Source organism: Rhineura floridana, chromosome 21 (genome assembly GCF_030035675.1).
Source record: "Rhineura floridana isolate rRhiFlo1 chromosome 21, rRhiFlo1.hap2, whole genome shotgun sequence".
In the NCBI taxonomy this organism is placed as follows: domain Eukaryota; kingdom Metazoa; phylum Chordata; class Lepidosauria; order Squamata; family Rhineuridae; genus Rhineura; species Rhineura floridana.
Genome location: NC_084500.1, coordinates 103,428 through 125,807, shown reverse-complemented (window position 1 = coordinate 125,807; position 22,380 = coordinate 103,428). Strand labels below are relative to the sequence as shown.

The window sequence follows — 22,380 nt, the reverse complement described above, 5'->3', positions numbered from 1 at the left end:
AACCATACGCTTGTGAAACATTCTAAAACTAATCTTGTTATTTCTGATATTTAATAAATACTTATTTGGTTTACCAAAGGCCTGATCCTTGGCTGGGGGATATACATACCAGAAGGGAGGGCAAGGTAATTACCAAGGCTGAACAGAAACAGTATCTAATGGTGGCAGTGGTGAAGGGAGGAATAATAACAATTCAAGTATCCAGAGCAACCCAGAGTTGTATGCGTTATCTATAAAGATACAAGGGGGTTAAGAACAGCATAAGCACACAGTCACAAAAGTAACCAGCTAGAGAGAGACTCAGGCAAAGTCTGTGGGAGTATTGGTTATAGGACGTGACTAGTGGTGCTGCCTAGCAGGGGGATCTAGTGAGATCTGTGCTAGAGCGGAGTGAGAAACCATATAAAGGATGGTCCGGACTTGTGGTATCCCTGGTGGTGCCTAGTGAAAGGCAGTAGCCACAAGCAGGTGGGAACCTGACAGGGAGAACCAGGGACGGACATCACAGCCTTCCTCAGCCTGTAGGAACTGGAGACCTGGAGAGGCAGAATACCACTGCACGCAGCTGCTGCTGCTATGGCTGCAAACTCTGTTGACTCCAAGCAAGGGTCTGGCCTAGCCTGGCCGGGGGCCTCCCTGCAGCCGCACCACCAGCAGCCACCAGTGATATCTGAGCAGGCAACAGCCTGCAGCATTCTCTGGGTGGCTCCCATTCTTTCCAGAGCAAAGTTCTAGCTGTATGCAGGGCAAGGCAACAGGATACCCTGGCGGGAGGGAGGGAGGGAGGGAAGGGCCAGCTGGCTCTGGGAGGGGGAAGGGGGCTCACTGCCTGGTGAGGGGCCTTCCTTCATACTGCCAGGCCCCCTGGGGCTCCCTTGCAGGGGGTGGGGGAATGGAGGGCTGCTTCTCCTCCAGCACCACCTCCGAGCACATCACCGCTTCCTTCTTGGCATCTGCGCCATCTTCCAGTGTGGCTCCTCCTTAGTGATCCTTTCCTCCAAGCCCCCATTTTTAACACAAATGCTTAAGGAGCCACAGCGATGGCTGCAGAGGAGAGCAATAGGGAGGGCCCAGCCAGCCAGTCCTCACCACAGCAGTCAGTCAGGGCTCCACTGACTGAACAGGTTCTGGAGCAGGTCTGAAAAAGATGAGACACTTAAGCATCTTCTAGCCAGTTGTCAGGATTCTGCCCCCGTACGCCCCATCTACCTTTAGCATTCCTACTCTGCCTTGGGTACCACTCGTAAAAAGGTGGAGGAGGGACATTGCAGAACGTGTAGCCAATTGGCAATGGGCTTGAGCTGCTGCTTCCTCCAACTTGGAGGCAGCCCCCCCAATCCTTTCCCCTACCTGCTGCACATGATGGCAGCCTGGTGCTCCTGGTTGATGCCACACATGCACTTTTGCCGGCAACATACACAATATCATCCAGACGCAGGACTGGGGGCCCAGTGAGGTGAGAAAACAGTTCAGTCATTCCAGCAACAAGAGGATGCTTTCAGAAAATTAATCTAAGCCCCCTCCAGCCTGAGATCCTTTCTATGATATGGTGATATGTGCTCTTGATACTCCCGAGGCAGCCACACGATCCAGCCTTCAATCATGTTTTGAGGTGGTCACACTGCTTCACTTCCAATCAGTGCACATCCTGCAACTTCCTGCTAAAATCCCATAACTTTGAATCCCACAAATGTTCTAGTTGATTTTAGTCCTGCTTTTGTTGCACTATTGCCCCTCCGGACAGCAAAAATGTGGTAGTATTGGGGAAGCATCGCAGAACAGGCTAAAGCAGAATAAATCCACCACTAATGCACTATAATTGTGTTAAGAACCTGCTGCACAATACTGGCATAATGGACTCCACCTTGGAGGGGGCCCTGGTCTCCCTCCTTTTTGGGAGCAGGAGTGTGCAATGGGGTGCTCTTCAGACGGGCGTGTCCCGGAAAGATGCCCACCAACCAAGAGGAGAGGCACTTTTGAGTGATGTTTTGGAGGTGGAGGGACAAAACCACCTCCAACAACTGACTTTTCGGTTTAGAGAAAAGGCAACAGAGGGGACAGAGGTTTATAAAACATAGCATGGTGAGGAGACGGTGGACTGAGGGAAGGGGATTAGGCAGGTGCACAGAGAAAGGCTATCAATGGCTCTGTGCCACCTCCAGGATCAGGGGCAGTCAGCTGCGGGGGGGGGAACAGCAGGAGGGGCTATTTCTGGCTGCCAAAAGTGAGGAGCGGGATGGTGGACCCAGCTAGACTCTGCTTGTGTTCTTCTCCCTGACACCCTCAAACTGACCTGGCTCTTTGCCAGGCTTGCTTTCCAAATTTATCTCTAGCTTTCCTAACATAATGGCTTCCTTCCATGATGAGAAACAAAATACCAAAGCAGTAAACACCACTGCAATGCAGAACACACAAGTGTGCCGTGTTCAGCAGGGACCTGGAGATGAGGAGGGAAGGAAGCCAAAGGCAGCTTCTGTGCCTCACCCCGGCCCCTACCCCCGCTTCCCCTGGGGAGAGCTCAGTTGCCCTGAGAATAACCCAGCCGTGGATGGGCAGACACAGGAGGGGATGTTATTCTAAGACACGGAGAGCCTGGAAGGGCAGCAGCAGAGGCTCAGACAGCAACTCTCTCTCTCTCTCTCTCTCTCTCTCTCTCTCTCTTGGAGCAGCACACAAGAGATCTGAAAGGAGAGAACCACTTCTGGAGGCAGAGCAGAATGTGGACATGAGAGCTGGATTCAGCCTGCTCCCCATGCTAGAATCTTCACTCTTCTTTTAAAAAGCAAGTTGCTAGCCCTGCTGGCTGTGACAATGAGCTGGATCCCAAGGCGCCAGGCGTGTGGGAGGCCCCTCAGAAGCTACAGGGCAGCACAGGCTGAGCAGCATTTGGCGCGGTTAGCCCATGATGTCTCAGATACCACCTTTTCTCTGACATATGCCTGATTCCCCCACCCCCCACGTGCCTCTGTGAAGCCACCTCCTCTCCCTCCTCTCCTTCAAAGCCCACCAGCCTCCCAGTCCTCCCACCCTCCTCCTACTCAGAGTCACTAGGTGTGACAGAAATGACTAAAATACTCTTCCTCTACACCCCATCTCCCTTCTTTCCTTCTATGGCCGCCTTGTGTCAGATTCTAGACTGTAAGCTCCTTGGGGCAGGGAGCTGTCCTTTGGAAACTACAGTTAGCATGGCTAGTGCCAGATACACATGAATGAAGGAATTTGATTTCTATATATTTATATAATGGTCCAGGTCGCATGTCATGTTAAACCATGATTAAAAATAAACGACAGTCTACGGGACTCAACTGCACCTGCCTGTCTCTTCGCCGTGCCTTCTGCGAGGAGACAAGCCAGACTGCTGGCTTACCATTCTGTGTGGCTTGTGGTTGGTTTGTGGTAAGCAAAGAACAAATCTTGTGGCTTCTTTGAGGAGACACATACCACATAACATGAAGCCGGGGCTCTGGTGTGCCTGCTCCTGGTGCAGCACAAGGAAGCAGAGCAGGGCGACTGGGCAAGGTGCACCAGCACACTGCTCATTTGCAGTAAACCATCGCTTATTTTTAAAATATGGTTTAATGTGATGTATGAGCTGGCTCAATTTATATGGACAGCCAAATGAGCCTTTTTAGTAACGCTACGGGTGTTCTTGAAGGGGGAATCCAGGTGTTATTGCTTCCGCTCCTGAGGATTTCTTTTCCTGCGCTTCCCATGGTTCTTAAAGGGTCTCCTCCTCCTCCAAAATGCTTTCCTGGGCACAGGAATCTGGCAGCTGCAAGAGAGAAGTAACAAATGTTTCCACAGTGGCTGACTCACTCGCAGGCAGTATCATTGAATAGGAAGGTGGAAGGAATATTTTGGATGTGTGGAACTCTCCAGGCAGGCAGGCAGGCAGGCAGGCAGGCAGGCAGGCAGGCAGGCAGGCAAAAGACTGGGTCCTCATGAACTCTGCTTGTTGTGATCTGGCTGACATGCCATCTCTGGAGCATCCCACGGGCATGAGCAGCAGTGCTACTCCGCTTTGGTACCAGGGGGCAGCTGCAGCTGTCCCATGGGAAAGGCCCAGGTGACTGGATCCCCTTAGATAGCCATGCTACCACAAGCACACCCCTGCAGTGCTGCTGCAGGGGGACATGTGGGTGAAGGGTGCCGAGTCCCACTGGGAACAGCGGGGTTTACACCCGCACTGACTTGAGCTGGATCGGAGCCTCTGCTCAGTTTATTTGTCACCAAGCAAAGGGCTCCCCTCCTGGTGGCTTCTTCTTTATCTTCCTCCTGCTTCCTGGATTCTGCATGGTGGAGCCCTCTGCATGCCACAGTGATGCATGTCCTGAGATCTAACTTCATGCACATGGTGCCTGAACTGACAGTGATTGACCAGGCATGAAATCTTGGACTCATGGCGGATATTTCGAGGAAGATGCCAACCCAGTGTCTGGCAGCCATGAAAAAGGCAAATTCCATGTTAGGGATCACTAGGAAAGGGGCTGAAACCTTAAAAAAGGCAAGGGACCTGTAGGCATTCAAAACACACAGCACAGACTGCTGGTTACTTGTAGAGGGTTACTAGCTGAGGGAAGTACAAGATGCTACAAAACTTGGGTTACAAAGGACCTTCCGTGTGCCATCAGGTATTCTGCTTAACATGACTCATACTTGGTGATCCATTCATTGTTTCCACCCAAGCTGCACAGGTAGCGTCTTCCCGTCTTTCAGTACATACTCAAGAGCTGAGAATGAAAAAGGCAAACTTCATGTTGGGAATCATTAGGAAAGGGGCTGAAAACAGGCCTACCAATCTCGTAATGCCATCATCCCAATCCATGGTGCGACCACAATTGTAACTGTGGACCATCCTTTCCCAACCAGTGTGCCTCCAGATGTTGTTGGACCACAACTCCCATCAGCCTCAGCCAGCATTGCCAATGGTCAGGAAGATGGGAGTTGTAGTCCAACAACATCTGGAGGCACACTGGTTGGGAAAAGCTGCAGGTGTGGATAGTTCTGGTTGCCTCCCCTCAAAAAGGGGACCGTAGAGATGGAAAAGGTTCAGAGGAGGGCAACCAAAATGATCAAGGGAATGGAGCAACTCTCTTGTCAGGAAAGGTGGCAGCATTTGGAGCTTTTAGGTTTAGAAAAAAAGTAAGTAAGTGTATGCATGTGATGGTGATTTATGAGCCTTGGCACAGTATAGAGGAAGTGGTTAGAGAGTGTTTTTTCCTCACTCTCCCATAACAATACTGGAGTGGAACCCAACGGGGTCGTCCAAAGAGGCTGAACGCTGGAAGATGCAGAGCGGGCAACGGGAAGGGCCTCTTCACACGAAGTTAAATTCTGGAGAGGCAGCGACGACCATCAACTTGGGGATGCTTTCAAAAGAGGATTAGACACATTGGCGGAGAATAAACAGCAGCCCCCAGCGGCTTCTGGGCACCCTGAGAGGCCTCGGCCTCCTACAGCTACAGCCGCTGGGCCATGATTCGGGGCGAGGGCAGCTGCTGCTGCTGCGGCGGCGACTGGACGTTTTTGTCTTTTTCAAAAAGGTGTTTTGGAAAAAGGCTCCGGTGTGTGTGAGGGGAGGGCTCCCCGGCTTCGGCAAGAGAGCAGCGAGGTGGGCCCGAGGAGGAGACGAACGCGTTCACCGCAGCAGCAGCAGCAGCCGCCGCTCCGCCGCCCTCAGAAACCGGCCGCCTCGCCTCAGGCGTTGTTTACGGCGGTTCTTGAGTTATGACACGTTGCTGAAGGCTCCGCCTCCCCCCTTGTCCTCACGACAATTCGAACTCGGGGCCCGGAACCGGGGCCGCTCTGCGCCTCGCCTCGCCTCCTCTTTCCAGCCTCTTCCGGCGACTCTCCCTCCGGACATCCGGGCACCTTGCCTTTGTGGCCCTCCCTCCTTCCGGGCCTCCATCCGGTCTCTCCCTCCCCCCTCCCTCGGAAGCGGCGGCGGCGGCGGCGGCAGCGTCTTCTTCGTCTTCGTCGTCCGGGCGAGGCGATGGCGGCTGTTCGGGGTCTCCGCATCTCCGCGAAGGCGCCGGAGCCGGAGCCCATGGAGGTGGAAGAGGGCGAGCTGCTGGTGCTGCAGGCCGGGACCCCGCCCGCAACGGCCGACGCCCCCCGCCCGGCCGGCCCAGCGACCCCCGCCCGGGACGACGACGGGGAGGAAGAGGAGGAGGGAGCAAGAGGAGGAGGAGAAGAAGGAGAAGAGCTCCCGGTGCCGGTGCGGCGCTCGCTGAGGGAGCTGCTGCCGGTAGCGGAGCCAGGGAACCGGGGCGGGGGCTTTGGTCCACCTCCCGGCGGGGAGAGAGCGCGGGGGCCCGCCGCGGGGCGCCTGCCAGCGGAGCCGGGCGGGGAGAGAGTTCCCCTGAGCATGTGCAGAGCACGCGGAGGGGGAGGGGGAGCCGCCACGCCACTCCACGGGTGGAGCCTCCGAGGCACACATTGGCAGCAGACCCGCCTCGCCCCGCAACAACAGTAATAATAGTACTAACGATTGTGTAGCGCCCTGTCCCTTTCCTTTTAGGAGGCTGCTGCCTCTGCTGGCCGCGGGAAGGGGCGTGGGGTCCTTGGCGAGATTGGAAGGGGGTCCGGGGCCTGTTGAGGGCACAGTGGATGGGGGAGCGATATACAGGGATGCACCAGCCTTTCAGGGGAGCTTGTAAAACCAAAACAAGAAGCACCTGTGACATTCTCTATCACAAAATCAACATTGGTCAAATTTTGGGAGGCTTACCTCACTTTTTATTTGAAAGTACTACCAAGAGCTGGTTTCTTGGTGGAGTCCTGACTTCCATCTCACGATTGTTGTCTTCTCGCCACAAAAAAATCCTCTGCAGATGAAAGGACAACCAGCAGTGGCAGAAGTGATTTGGCCCTGTGGGTGGCCACAGTGAATGTCCCGTTTGGACATTGGGTGGGACTCTGGGTTGAGGGTGGACAGTGGGGACTTCCAGTTGCAGTAGGAGGAGCTGGTTCTTGGTCAGCAATCTCCCCTCTGATGTCCTTTGCCATTCTAAGGCTCTCTTACATGTTCAAAACCAGCAGTTTTAGCATTCATTTTGTTAATTGGGGAGGCTACAGAAGGAATGCAACTTGCTTCCCTGGCTGCTTAGCTGCTTTGCTTACTGTGTGGTTTCATTTCAGGACACCAGCAGAAGATATGAAAACAAAGCTGGGAGCTTCATCACTGGGATAGATGTCACTTCAAAGGTATTTGAGTGGGTGCTTGTAGGTTTGGGGCCCAGCTTGGAAATACAGAAAATGGCTCATTTCAGGCTCATTTATTTACTCTTCTACAACTAATATTTAATTTCTTGTGCTTTTTAAAATTAGTTCATGTGATAATTGTGTTTGTGACACAAGCTGTGTTTTGCTGTTGGGCACAGCATTTGTATATCGTAACACTTCCTTGAAGAAAGTTGAGTTTGTTATGGAGGCTGAGTCAGATATCCCTTTCTGGGGCTTTATAGCCAAAATATGTACATTCTGAAGAGCTGTGAATGCTGCCTCTGGAAGTGAAGGGTGTTCCTTGCAAGTGAGCAAGGAGGTGGCCACTGCAAATGCAGCTGCGGATGTCTGTGTCATGGCTACGCAGAGAGTCTCTGTGGCATGGCATGGAGGCTGTGTGGCCTCTCCAGTGCCTTGTTTTCTAAGAGGAGGAGTCTTGCTTCAAAATGGAAACGAGTTTCTCTGTGCTGGGGCTCTGGTGCTACTGGGGGAGAGACATTGCTGTCCAGTGCCTGCACTAAAGCTGGCGCTTACTTTCAGGAAGCATTTTGTGTCAGTCCAGACCCATTTTAGGAGAGGAGTGCTCCATCCAGCAGACCCAAAGAGGGGTTGTATCACCAAACAGTTGTGACTGTGTCAAAACTCAGCCCCCAGCGTTCTCTCTCAGATGTTTGCTTTTCTCTTTTAAACCTTTCCTTTACGCACTCCTTGCTGTAACCCTAAATTAACACTAGGTTCTAGTTTGCCCACATGTTTGCTTAATGCTGGCTTTTGATTTCGTCACCCCTTGCCATTAGGGAGAGTTGGAAGTATTCAAATTGCACGGAGGCGAGCCTGTCATTCCTGTTATGTTGCATGAAGTAGGAGGCCATAATATTTCTCACTATTCTGTTCATCACGCTGCATGATAAGTGTTAGAAAAATATAGATCTAACTACAGAGTATTATGAGAAGCCTTCTGTGTTCCTTGCACACCAGGAACCAGTTGCTGTGTGACTGCTGGCTTGCATACGATCGATGCCTGACTCACAGCTAGCTAGCTCTTTCTCCTTTGGGTGCCTTTGCTTTTTGTAGGAAGCAATTGAGAAGAAGGAGCAGAGAGCCAAACGCTTTCATTTTCGTGCAGAGGTGAATCTTGCCCAGAGAAACGTGGCGTTGGACCGAGACATGATGAAGAAAGGTATGGAGAGTTGAGGGTTGCTTAGAAAGTGTCATAAGCAGCAAGGGGGGGTGGCGGCTACTACACTACTACACTGGACTGCCTTCAAGCCGATCCCGACTTACGGCAACCCTATGAATAGGGCTTTCATGGTAACGCCTTCCTCTGAAGCTGAGAGGCAGTGACTGGCCCAAGGTCACCCAGTGAGCTTCATGGCTGTGAGGGGATTCGAACCCTGGTCTGCCAGGTCGCAGTCCAGCACTCTAGCCACTACAAGTTTAGTAAGCAGCAAGGGGGGTGGCAGCAGCAGCTTCAATTGTTTCATCTCCTCCTTCCGGGGATTTGGTTTTCTTTCTATATCGAGATTCCACAGCTGACCTTTGTGAAGGTTTTTCTGTTTTGAGTTTTCCTGTTTGGTAGAGCAGTAAAATCTTGTTTACTTGGGAGAAGGGACTGTTGATGCAAAACTTCCAGTTTTTCACAAGCCATCCTGATACCTGTAAAAAATTATTTGTGGTATGCCTCCTCTGAGCTCTTTGGATTACAGTGTTTAAAGTGGTTTGTGTGTGATAGAAGCTATGGGGGATATAGAACTGTAAAATTTCTGGAATTTTTGAAGCATTGGGCAAAAAACGTTTTTCCTGCTGGTTTTTGGAAAAGTAATTGAAATATATGCATTACATATTTCTTACCAGGTCTAATCCTGGTTTACTGGTTTAAGAACATAATCTGCTATGTTCTTCTAAATTTAATAAACTCAGCAAAAGGTATGATGTTTATGTGCCAAGTTATACGTAAGTACATAAAATGTACTTCTTGCTTTGGCTATTAAATTTAAAATATAACTGCCCCAGTTTATGAAACAATAATTAGGCAGGCAGCACCCTCGCTATACTGTTTTAGATGCCTGCTAAAAGCTTTTTTATTTCAGCTAACCCATCCATATAGAGTGGTATTCAATGCTAGTCCTACTCAGAGTAGACTCATTGAAGTTCATAGACATGACTAACTCAGGTTTGTTAATTTCAGTGGGCCTACTCTGAGTAGGACTTTGTTGTTGTTGTCATGTGCCTTCAAGTCGATTTTGACTTATGGCAACCCTATGAATCAGCATCCTCCAATAGCATCTGTCGTGAACCATCTTGTTCAGATCTTGTAAGTTCAGGTCTGTGGCTTCCTTTACGGAATCGATTCATCTCTTGTTTGGCCTTCCTCTTTTTCTACTCCCTTTTGTTTTTCCCAGCATTATTGTCTTTTCTAGTGATTCATGTCTTCTCATGATATGTCCAAAGTAGGATAACCTCAGTTTCATCATTTTAGCTTCTAGTGATAGTTCTGGTTTAATTTGTTCTACACACAATTATTTGTCTTTTTTGCGGTCTGTAGGATCTGCAATGCTCTCCTCCAACACCACATTTCAAATGAGTTGATTTTTCTCTTATCCACTTTTTTCACTGTCCAACTTTCACATCCATACATAGAGATTGGGAATACCATGGTCTGAATGATCCTGACTTTAGTGTTCAGCGATACCTCTTTGCATTTGAGGACCTTTTCAAGCTCTTCCATAGCTGTCCTCCCCAGTCCTAGCCTTTTCATTTCTTGACTATTGTCTCCATTTTGGTTAATGTCTGTGCCGAAGGTATTGATAATCCTTGACAAGTTCAGTGTCCCCATTAGCTTTAAAGTTGCATAAATCTTCTGTTGTCATTACTTTAGTTTTCTTGACGTTCAGCTGTAGTCCTGCTTTTGTGCTTTCCTCTTTAACTTTCATCAGCATTCGTTTCAAATCATTACTGGTTTCTGCTAGTAGTATGGTTTACAATCTATAATCTAGTTATGTATACTTTTAATTTTTATTGTGATTTTATCTGTGTATTATTGAGAATTATTTTATGTACACTGCTTAGATTTTTTTATTGTGATTTATATTTTTTTCTAAGTAAATGTACCCATGTTAGAGATGGATATCTTGGCTTTTGCCAGCTGAGAAAATAGAGAGAAAATGGTGTTTAATGCAAACAGTGTTAGCATCATAGTAAACAAAAGGTTTAAAAAAATTAGTGTTAGGAACTGTCTCCATAGTATTTTGACTAATTCTAAATGAAAATAGTCCTATTAGTTTTTTCAGGTTTCCCCCCAAATGCCCAGTTCCTCCCTTTTCTTGGTGAAGGCCCCCCACTCCCATTTTCTCCCTTTCTTGGGTCTGTGTATCTCTTCTCATACAAGTTGCAGCCACTTCAGCATTGCCTATGAGGTCTCCTACATGCTTGTGTGCTTCTGCCCATTGCTGACAGCTAAAGGAGATTCTGGATTTCTTTGCAGCCATCCCGAAAGTTCGGCTGGACACCATCTACGTTTGTGGTGTTGATGAAATGAGCACGCAGGATATCTTTGCTTTCTTCAAGGAGTATCCGCCTGCTCACATTGAGTGGCTGGATGACACCTCATGTAAGTGCCTGAGGGTGTGTCAACCACAGACTCACTCATGTGGGCAGCTGCATGTGTATGTGCTGTGTCCCCCTTTTTCTGTTAAAAAGGGCAGCAGTGGCATGCTGGTCCCCCTTCCCCACCCCCCTTGCGTGAGACAAACTGTAATGAAGCTTCACGCTTACCTTGAAGGTGAGGATTTATATCACTGTTGTTCTTTCTGGCTCTGCCGTCCACTGGATCTCTGCTTTATTTTCAGGCAATGTTGTCTGGCTTGATGAAGTCACAGCCACCCGAGCACTCATCAACATGAGTTCTATGCCAGAGGAGGAGAAGCCCCAAGAAAACAGCAAGAAGGCAATGGATGCAAGCAAGAAAGGTAGAGGTCTATTGCAGCTGGCCCTCTGTGCTCCCTCAGGCAGAGAGCTCTGGCCTTTGAGCCTGGCATGTCTGGACACCTGTGCTTGGATCTGCTCAGTGTGCCTGTTGAGTTCCACCCTCAGAGCCAGCCAGGGCAGCATGCTGACTGCAGGGTTAGCTGGGGTTGTGGGCAGTGCAGGTTCAGATTGTCACACAGCCAGGAGACTTGCTGTTTCTCAGCCCACCTTTAAAGCTGTTGGGGGGGATCCAGTGCAACATGGCACGTGTGCTTCCTGGAGGGCCTTCAAGAAAAGTTAGAGTACAGATGGAAAGCCCTTTAGCTCAGGGGTCAGAAAATGTGCTTTGGAGAAGGGCCTACTTCATCACCAGTGAGAAAAGGCTCTCAGGTTGCCAGGGCTGGGAAAGACCTCGGAGGACCACCACTGGCGATGGTGAATAATGTCACTCTGGCGATATCAGGCAGTGTTGCATGATCATATATTAAAAAATATGTGCTCTCCTGGTTTTATCCTGTCTTTCTGTTGGCCCACGGGACCCTCAAGGTCATAACGAATAGCAAATGTGTGGCCAAAGCATTGGGCAGGTTCAGAGGAAGGAGCTCATCTGTAGAGCCCAAGTGCTGAGGGCAGCGCAGCTGTAGCAAAGAGCAATGGGGTGGGTGGGGGTGGGGAGGGAGTGGCTTGGGAAGATTTTTTTATTTATTTATTTCAATCCATTTCTATACCGCCCTTAGCCTATGGCTCTCTGGGCGGTTCACAGCAAGGAATAAAATAAAATACAGTAAAATAAAAATCAGGTAAAATCACTAAAAACATACAGCTTGAGCATGTAACACTTGGTATAAAATTAACTTAATAATAAACATTAGACATTAAAATGCCTGAGAGAATAAAAAGGTTTTAACCTGGTGCTGAAAAGATAGAAGAGTAGGCGCCAGGCGCACCTCATCGGAGATACTGTTCCATAATTCAGGGGCCACCACTGAAAAGGCCCTGGATCTAGTAACAGTCGTCCAAGCTTCCCTATGGGATGGGACTCGGAGGAGGGCCTTAGATGTTGAACGTAGTGAGCGGGTAGGTTCATAGCGGGAGAGGCGTTCCGCAAGGTATTGAGGTCCCGCGCCGTGTAGGGCTTTATAAGTCAAAACTAGCACTTTGAATCTAGCCTGGAAACAGATAGGTAGCCAGTGCAAACGCGCCAGAACAGGGGTTATATGTGTGGACCGTCTGGTCCTCGTCAACAGTCTGGCTGCTGCGTTTTGCACTAGCTGTAGTTTCCGAATTGTCTTCAAAGGCAGCCCCACGTAGAGTGCATTGCAATAGTCCAATCTCGAGGTTACCAGAGCATGGACGACTGAGGCGAGGTCATCATTATCCAGATAGGGGCGTAGCTGGGCTACCAACCAAAGATGCTCCAAGGTTAGCCACTCAGACTTGCAGCAGCATCTTCCTTTCACAGCTGGGCCACTCTCTTTGGACCTCTGGATCTGTTGTCCTGCAGGCCAGGTGGACAAATCTGCAAAGTTGCCTGGTGCTGAGTTGGAGCGCTGAGCCAGCATTGCCTGTCCTTTGAGGAGGGACTGAGCTCAGTGGCAGAGCCCCGTGCTTTGCATGCGGACAGTCCCAGGTTCAGTCCAAGGGAGGGCTGGAAAGATGCAGGATGGTATCCAGAGCAGACCCATTGAAATTCATGGACTTAACACTGGATGCGGCCCGTTCTATCTGGAATCCTGAAGAGCCGTGCCAGTCAGTGCAGACTACGGGTGGGGAACCTTTGTGGCGGGCCAGCTTCAACAGATGGGCGGGATAACTCACCTGCCAATCACATGATGTCATTGTGTCACATGACTGACAGGTGGGTTGTCACACCTGCTTGTCAAACTCCCTTGCCCTTTGTGAGCCTTCCTGAGCTGCTCTTTGCCGTCCTTTCCCCGATGTCAGAGGTGGGCAGGTGAGGTGCAAGGCGGCTTTGAAGAGCGGCGCTTGGAGGGAGAAGCGGCTCCCATTCACTTGACAAGGTGTGCTGATGGGTGGTTGGGAGCACACCTTGCTCCAGCCAAGGAACCATTGGGAGTCCCGTTCCAGCTCCCGATTCTCTTTCCCCACCCCACACCTGACGGCACGGCTTCCCCAAAATGGCCTCGGGCCAAGTTTGGCTGGAAGTTCCCCATCCCTGGTGCAGACAACGCTGAGCTGAATGGGCCAGTCATCTGCCTCGGTATAATAAGGGAGCTTCCTGTATTGTTGCAGGGGCTGTCAGCCTTTCCCAGCCCTGTGGCTACTTGAGACCCTTTGAACCCGGGACCATTCCCTGCCCCTGAGCGATAGGGCCTTCCCAAAGTTGTCTTCCTTCAGTGTTCTTTTGGAAAGCAAAGCTCTGCCTTGAGAACTTGCTCAGTTGGGGTCCCTCTTGCATATGGCCTTCTGCTTCTCAGACCAACATGGCCCGGAGCGCTGGTGTTGGTGTGAAAGCCCCTTTGTCCTCTGGAGAGGTCCCATGTTGTGGTGTGCCGTCTGTGGAGTTGTGACATCCAGCAGTTCTAGGTGGTTAACCAGAGCACCATCTGCAACATGTGCTGCCTTTTTGCATTCACTTTCGTACTTTTGTGTTTCCTTTTAGAGACGCAGGAGGAAAGCTCAGATGACGAGACAGAGGAGGGTGAGGTAGAAGACGACCATCCAAGTGAGACAGAGGTCAGTGGGGGTGGGCTGGGAGTGGTTCCCCTGTTTTATTTTTCTGCCCACCCCCAAAATTTTTTTTTGTAATAGTGAATGGATGCCAGTTGCAAATACTGTAAATATTAGGCAAACTTGGCAGTTTCCAGAGTTTTTACCTTTGTTTACTAAAAACAAGTAAAATTAACTTGCTAAATTAGATCATTCTCTGGGGCATCAGAAATTTTTCTGATGCAGACTCAAAGTTTTATAAGTCAGGTTTCCCTAATTTGCCTGGGAAAATGTTCCAATTCATTTTTTTCTGGAAATTCCATATCACTAGGGCAAAGTCTGTTTTTACAAGGGCCATAAACATTAAACCCCAAACAACAAGTGAGAGACGTGGACACATCTGTTGCTGGGTAATAACACTCAATATGGCCGCTGGGAAATCCCAGTCGCATGCTCTCGTAGATTACGGTCCTTGTCACTATCATTATTTATTACATTTCTATTCTTCCTTTCCTTCAAACGGGCCCCAAGATGCAGACACCAAAGTCATGAAAAGATGCAATAAAAGATACAATAAAAACACCTAAAAATATTGAAAAGCATGTAAAACGTATGCTCACAGCTGATAATGTCAAGATTGTCAGTATCTTTTAGCCTTCAATTTCCTGTATAAATGGTGAAGGACTTCTCTCTCTCTTGCACACACACAGAGCGCTAGAATGTTCATGAGAACATGTGCAGATGGTTCCCAGGTCGGTCTGCTGCTGGTCAGACCAAAGCGGGCCCATCCAGTTATGCATTACTTCCCTTTGAGGCCAGCCATGTGGTTCTGGGAAGCTCCCCCTCCCTCCTTGGGGGGGGGGAATCTTCCCCTTAGAGGGTTTGGGGAATAACACTGAAGCAGCACTGGGCTGACATACCCTCACGTTGCTGCTTCAAGGTAAGCTGGAATTTCTTGCGGCCAGGCCTTTCCCTCTCTGCTGGGACATCGGCCTTGACAGAAGGATGTTCTTTCTGCAGCTGGAGACTCTATCCCAGGCGGAAGAAGACTCCCTCCTACGCAATGACCTTCGCCCAGCCAGCAAACTGGTCAAAGGCAACAAGCTCTTCATGAGATTTGCTACCAGAGGTAAAGAGCTTTCCCTGTAAGGACAGTTTGTTGCAGGGCAAAACCACAGGTTTGGGGTGAAGAATTGTGAGCTGCTGAGGCTTCTGCCATCCTCTGCTGTCCTCTTCCCCATCTTCCTCCCGCCCAGTTCCTCCTTTCGCTGCCTTGTTAGTAATGGCACTGTTGGTGGTTTCTCTGCTGCTTCGTCCACCTCGTCCCTTTCAGCAGTTTCCATGAGACGGTCAAGCAGCATGTCTAGTTGTGGCGGTGTAGGCCTTCTGTTGGCCACCTCGCCCAGAATGGCTCCCTTTGGGAGAAGGCGGGGGGGGAGCACAGAGTCTTGTCTCACCTGGTGTGGGAGTGGCGGGTGGTGCTGGCAGGTGAGTGGGCTGGCCGAAATGAGGCAAGTGAGCTGGGCCCCCCTGGGGAGGGGACACATGCCAGTTCCCTGCCCACACAATCCGAGACCGTTGCTCATTCTGCCTCATTGGTGGGCCTGCCTGTCCACTTTAAGTGTCTTAGGAGTTCCATGGACTCCTCTCATGAAAACAGGGGTGGCCTTGCAAAACCTTCTGTATTACAACAGGGAGGAGGACATTGCCGTTCTTCCAGTAGTCTGCACCCAGGGAAACTGAGGCTCCGCTGCCCTGAGCACAGATGTCCACAGCAGAGCTCAGGGACTGTTGCAGGCCCATGGGCCACCTTCCCCCAATTGGCTCAGCTGGGTCAGGGGCACTGAGGAAATGTCTCTGGGACAAAGAGGAGCTACAGCCAGGTGTGGGCACCTTTGGCTCTCCTCACCAGTGGAACGTGGACGCTTAAGAGCACTTCCGCTCATCCTTGTGGCTTCCAACTAAAAGGGCTGGCCCAGTTGGCCAGTGGCCCGGCTCCTCCCCCCACAGGCACTGGCATTGGGCCTCCTCTTGGGGTGCCTCTGGGAGTTCCCTCTGGAGCAGGGCCCTTCTGCTCCTCCGTGGCTCGGTCTGCTTTTCCAGAGGGCACGTGAGGTGAGTGGCATTCAGTTCTCCTCTTGGACCTTTTTGGTTGCTGGTGTCTCTTGTGTGGCGCTGCTGTCACTGCCGCCTTCCTGCTTCGAGCGGTGACCTGGTTTTTGAATTGTCTTATACTGGGGGTTCTTGATGGGAGGGGCGCTTCTGAACGAGCTACCTGGGCTGTAGTCACTGAGCTTGCTCGTTGCTCCTGCAGATGACAAAAAAGAGCTTGGGGCTGCCAGGAGGAGCCAGTATTACATGAAATATGGGAATCCAAATTACGGAGGCATGAAAGGCATCCTGAGCAACTCCTGGTGAGTGGGGTGGGGAGGCCCATTACCTGCAGCTGTGTGGCCTGACCCTTCCGTTCTATTTCTTTTCCTGTCCTCGCTTCCGTTGTGGCCCAACCAGCCCGCACACCCCACCCCCCCACTTGCCAAGGGGATGCCGAGGGGTCGTCTCCCCAGCAGCAGTGCCTCTTAGTGGGACTTGGCTGGCTTCCTGGGGGCTGCCCTCACCCCAGGCCCTGCTTATGGTTTTCATGGGATGTGGGGATCTGCTAGCATTCTGTCCCTGGGAGTAGCTAGAAGAGGGCTCTGCAGCCGCAGAAGCAGCCCTGACCGGCTCAGGGGCAGTGGGGAGGAGGGAGTCTGGCTGGCTGGGAAATAAACATTTGAGTGCTTGTAGGAAAACATGCTGGCATATCTGGAAGACCAAAGCAGGCCTGAAGTCCAGGGTGTGTTGTTTGCCAGATGTTGGCAGTGGGTTCCCTAGCCCATGACAGAGCCTCTGCTCGGCATGGGAGTGAATAGGCCTTTACACTCCTGGCTGTGCTGTGGGGAGAGGGAGGCACAGTGTGAGCCTTCACCTTTGTCAGGCACAGAGGTGGGGGCTCGTAGCCTCTGGGGCAACTCTGACCCACCAGGCTATTCCCCCGCCCCTGCCTGCTGCCTCATGTGATGCCCGGTGACTGGTGTGACTTTAAGGGACAACTAGGACCTTAAAAGGAGCTCTAAGTTGTTCCTTTGGAGCAATGTGCACTCCCATCCTGATCAGCAGATGGGTGCTGGGAACAAGGAAGCACTAGGAACATTGAAACCCCTGCTAAAAAGAGGGGGGCAATGATTTTAGCAGGGGTTTCGAGGCACACCCCTTCCAGATCTTGGACTAAGCCTCTTTGAAAGTCTGCTGGGAGCATGCCTGCCGAAAGGATTGTTGCCCCATGCCATTGTGATGTCAGGTGATTGACAGGTGGGCGGACCATGAGAGGTAGGGCAGATACAGGTGTTTCCCACAGGGGGAAAAGGTCTCCAGCCTTGACCTAGGGCTTAGCGTGGTCCCCTTGGAATGACAGCTGGCAGGTATTTCCTTCTGCCCCCGACAGCTGTGTCCCATATTCCCATGGCATTCTAGGAAGCGGAGGTACCATTCGCGCCGACTCCATCGCGATGTGATAAAGAAAAGAACTCTAATTGGGGATGATGTTGGCCTGACACCTCCTTACAAACATCGCCACTCAGGTAACTGATCATTATTGCTCATGGAATGCAGTTAGCACTGAAATAAACAAATAGCCTCTAAAGAGAGCCGTTACGATAAAACATCTTGAAAATGTAAAGCATATAGGGTTGGTATATGAATATTTTAAGTAAGTACTAAGGAGTCTCTTAGAAACAAAAGCAGGTCCAAGAAGCCAGTTGTTGCTGGGATGCCTCAGAAGGGCGGAATCTACTTGGTTGGTGGTCTTTAAGCAGAGACTAGATGGTCACCAATAGTCAGGGATGTTTGAGCAGAGAATTTCTTTATTGGGAGGCGGTGGGCCTAGATGACCTTTGATGTCCCTTCCGCGATTCTACGTTGTTGAATGAGCCTTTGTGACCACCGCTTAAAATGACCACCTTGCCGGGCAGGTTTAGTAAATGTTCCTGAAGAACCTATTGAGGAAGAGGAGGAGGAGGAGGAGGAGGAAGAGGAGGATATGGATGAAGATGACCGGGTGGTTGTGGAATACAGAGATGAACTGCAGGCTTTCAAGCAGTCGCGTGAGCGGAGTGCCTCTCGCCGGTCCAGTGCGGCCAGTGAGTCTGACTCTGACGAAATGGACTATGATCTCGAACTAAAGATGATCTCCACTCCCTCCCCCAAGAAGAGCATGAAGATGACCATGTATGCTGATGAGGTGGAGTCTCAGCTGAAGAGCATTAGGTAAGACTCCTGGACACCCAGAGGAGTGAGGTGGCCCCCCATGTCTTGGGTTGCTTCTCAACGTGACATCCTTGTGAGGCAGCCATGGCCGGAGGTGAGCTGAGCATCCCATCTGGGCCAGGAGGGGCAGCGTGGCAAGAGTGCCCCTATGCACTTGCATTGATGGCCAGGAGCGAACTCCAACCGATCCCTGGCCCTCTCCAGTCTCGAGTTGCCCTGGGGCAGCGTAGTGGGGCAAAGTGCAAGGCTGTCCTTGAGTTCTAGGGCAAGATGAATATTTGTCAGTGTAAGGCCTCGCCTGCTGGCCTCTCAGCCATCTTTCCTGTCAGGAGCCCAGCGAGAGAGTCCAGTTTCCCAACCTTTCCCTTCCAGTGCATGATATTGACTCGTACCCGCCCCCCCCCAGGCCTCCTGGGGAAGCTTTGGGCCAATTGGGTTCTGTTTCTTTTTTTCTTTAAACCATGTAGGAACTCGATGAGAGCAGATAGTGTTGCAGCCAGCAATATCAAAAACAGAATTGGCAGCAAAGGAACATCAGAGAAAGTTTCTGATGTGCGACTGCTCTTGGAAGAAAAAAGGCATGGAAACCCCAGCCAGCACCAGCCACTGAACTCGGCGAAGTCAGGTAGAGGGTTTCTCTGCTGTGGGTGGGTTGGCTCTGCTTTGGGGTGATCTGCTTTTGTAAACGTCATTGTATTATTATGATGTACAGGAAGCACTGTAAATACTCTAAAGCAGTGGTTCTTAACCTTTTCCACTGCCAGCACCCCTTGGATTTCCAAAATATGCTCTCGCACCCCCTGATAAAATACCGTTCATTCTTTAATTTAATTTAATTTAATTTTAATGTGTGTTTTAGCCTAACTTAGCTAAGATTAAATGAATTGTTTAAATCTCTTGAACAACGCCTTGCACCCCTAGAAAAAGTGTCTTGCACCCCAGGTTAAGAACCACTGCTCTAAAGTATAATGTAAATAAGAAAATTATTCATTCAGAGAGGAATGACATTATTGTCTGTATATTCAGCAATGCTTGTGCTGTACTTCAACTGTTGCATGGGGTGGGGGATATTAAGTAATAGTAAACCGAGTTAAATTCAGAGTGTGATTGTTCAACTGATGTTTCTAGATGTCCGGCAGAGGCTTGGCAAGAGACCACACTCCCCTGAAGCCCCACAGCCTGGCAGCACCTCTGCATCTCATCGGGAGCCTGTTTCTGATGTGCACAGCCGGCTGGGGATCCCAAAGCAGGACGGGAAAGGCCTCTACTCGGATACCAGAGAGAAGAAGCCAGGTCAGTCCTTAGGGAGGAAGGGCAGCATTTTGTCACTTGACTTTTCTGTTGCCTCTGGACACAGTGATGGCCCAAAGGGTGATTTGCTGCCAGTTGACCACAGAAGCGCCAAGTATGCTGAGACTCAGTTGTTGGGCAGCAATAATCATAATGTGCCAAAGTGAGATACAAATCCCTGTTTAGTGTTGAGGTGCTGACTGGGCTAGTCACTGTCTCCTGGCCTTTCTCTCCCTGTTGCAAGATTAAAATGCTGCTTTGAGCTCCTTGGAAGATGGGAAGGATATTGATGAATAACACTGCTGTGTTGAATTAATCTGCCTTCAGAAAGAGCCTTGTGAAAATGTTTTGGCTCGTATCAATACACTGTGTGCATTACAACACTTTTCAACCCACCCACCCCGCCCCCAAGAGAAAGGCTTGGTGAAGCGACAGTCAGAGAAACCAGATTCCAGGATTCAAGTCCAGCCCTTTTGGGGTTCCTGGACTTAAATGAAGCAGGTCTTGCAGCAGGGGAATAAACAACCCCCCTTTCCCTGATGCTTTCCCTCCTCTGAACCCCTGGCCGGGAACATTAGAATTAACCAGAGTGTTGGTTGTGTCAGTCACTTATGTTGCTGCTGCTGCTGCCAGGTGACGCTCTTGCTGAGGTTCAATCTGAAATCCTTTGTATGCCAACATTTGGCCCTTTGGAGGACCCCATCCGCTGGCACCGGGTTGTTAATATCCACCCCCACTCCATTTTCAGCACTACTTGTGAAAGAGATCTGTGCTTGCCTAGTCAAGGAAAGAGAAATCCACGTTGTAGTTGGTTTTTTTGTTTTTCTTTGGTATGGGTTGCAGAGTGGAATGAGCAAGCCTCTGGCCCTACCGCAGGGTCAATGGTGCCTTTGTCTTAAATACCTGGGAAACAAGTCAGCCCCAAAGAGGGATATGACTGGCCGCTGTGAGAACAGGATGGTGGCCTGATGCTTCTGGTGTCCTAATGAAAGAAGGTGTCATCTTGGTGAAGGAGAGCCATATTTTGAGCTTCATCTTTCTCCGTGTAGAGAATGTCGGAGTTAGGGAAACCCCCATTTGAGTAACATGCAGCTCAGGGTTGAAGCCTGCATGAAAGCACCTCTTTTCATTGCTCATTACGTTTCCTCACCCAGCCTCTCTCTTTCTGTACATTATTAGCAAACTTATGGACACGTTTAGGATCTGCAGCAAAGATGCAGGAAAAGGTTCCTGAGAAAGCAGGGAAGTTGGTGGCATCTCCTGAAGAAGATGATTCTGAGCTCCAGCGGGCATGGGGGGCCCTCATCAAAGAGAAGGAACAGTCCCGCCAGAAGAAAAGCCGCCTCGATAACTTGCCCTCGTTACAGATTGAAATCAGCAGGGAGAGCAGCTCAGGGTCAGACACAGAATCGTGACGGCCTGTGTGGTGCCGCCGCCGCCACCTGGTGACTTTGCCGTTGGCCCCAAAGGGAGAGCCAGGCCCGGGTTGACCCAGGAGCCTCTTGCTCTCCGACTGCCTGATCCCTCTGGCACGAGTTGGTCCTGCTTGGCAGAGGTGAAGTGTGTGTGCATGTCTGTGCGTGCACGCACTCCCCTAGCGACTTTTGTAGTAGACTTGTATGTTCTTGAGGCTTCCCACACCCCGTTTTCTTTCCTGGCCGTTCCCTCAAAGGATATGGAACTCCCCTGATGGCTCTCCTTGGTCGTTCTGACCCTGCCAGGGCTGTCTCTGTGGGCCACCGCAAGCCGCCATTGCCACCTTCTCATCCTTCACCTCTCAGATGACCTTGAATGTAAATCCAAGCAAAGGCAGCGACAGGCAGTTCTGGCTATCACCCACCTGAATTGGCTTTCTGTGTTTTCAGGATACTTTCCTACTTTAAATGAAGATTGAACAGTTGGAAACCTTTGAAAAGGGTACATAAAATCCCAAAAGGTGCTTTTTGTTTGTTTTTGAAAGTAACTTCAAAATTCTTTCCATCAGTAATGTTCAAACAAATTCAGCGATGGAAATACTAATTTTTATATATATATATTTGTGATTTTTTATTTTTGCTGTTGGCTACAGTGAAAGCTACCACGGTGGTTTCATACGTGCAGTTCCAATTATATATATATATATGTGAAAAATACAGTTGTATGCGTACGTAGGGTTGGGTGGGATCTCAACCCAATGCTGCCTGATGGGAACCTCTCCTGTGCAAGCCCTTTCAATATTATTATTATTGGTAGTAGTAGTAGTATTTATTGCACTTAATGCCCTGCCCTTCCTCTCACAACAGCTCAGGGCAGCTTACAACAGTTGACAAACCCAACATTGTAAAATCACAATTTACAATAAAGTACAAATGTAACATTCAATAGTTATATACATGTGGCCAGTTAGACTACGTAGTGGAGGCCTGCAGGATGTACACAAAGTAGGGGAGAACTGCATCTCCCTCAGGAGGGCCGGAGCTCATTTATTGGCCTTCATCCAGCCCTGACCCTGCACATCCTCTCCTGACTCTGATGGGAGGGAGGTCTGGGTGTCATCTGCATCTTGGTGATGCCTGGATCGCCCTGCCCAGCGGTCTCATATAGTGGTTGATCTTAAACAGCATGCGGAACAACGTGCAGAACCACCAGGGGGCTGAGCAGCGCCCCCCCCAAGCTTCCTGCCCGTAGGAGTGCAGTCCCACCAGCTCCCAACCCCGGAGCTGCTCCCAGAGGATACAAAGATCAAGGGTAGTGGAAGCTGTCAGAGGTTGAGGACATTCAGTAGAGTAACACTCCCATCCCCAGACGATCTCCTAAAGAAGGCCATTGGTCCCAGTGAGCAAGGCTGGTTTGGTGCTCTATTTGGGCCTGAAGCCATAGCGGGACATGTGGGAGTAGGGCACGGAGCAGTTTCTGGTGGATTGTGGCCCTGCTATAGGAAGTGTG

The 22,380-nt window shown here is 50.3% G+C and overlaps 1 protein-coding gene across 2 annotated transcripts; it reads left to right on the top strand.

Moving 5' to 3' along the window:
* The first annotated feature begins 5,703 nt into the window (after positions 1 to 5,703).
* Positions 5,704 to 21,686, top strand: NCBP3 (nuclear cap binding subunit 3). Of its 2 annotated transcripts, none has more exons than XM_061605426.1 (13): positions 5,704 to 6,217; positions 7,141 to 7,206; positions 8,299 to 8,404; positions 10,709 to 10,834; positions 11,073 to 11,192; positions 13,814 to 13,887; positions 14,881 to 14,989; positions 16,175 to 16,274; positions 17,374 to 17,480; positions 17,871 to 18,165; positions 18,633 to 18,790; positions 19,294 to 19,458; positions 20,635 to 21,686. In XM_061605426.1, exons 1-13 carry the CDS (start codon positions 5,993 to 5,995, stop codon positions 20,868 to 20,870), a joined length of 1,887 nt encoding a protein of 628 aa, XP_061461410.1. In that variant the 5' UTR covers positions 5,704 to 5,992; the 3' UTR covers positions 20,871 to 21,686. The 2 variants fall into 2 exon arrangements, with proteins under 2 accessions (XP_061461410.1, XP_061461409.1); XM_061605425.1 differs by having other exon boundaries at positions 5,710 to 6,247.
* The last annotated feature ends 694 nt before the right edge of the window (positions 21,687 to 22,380 follow it).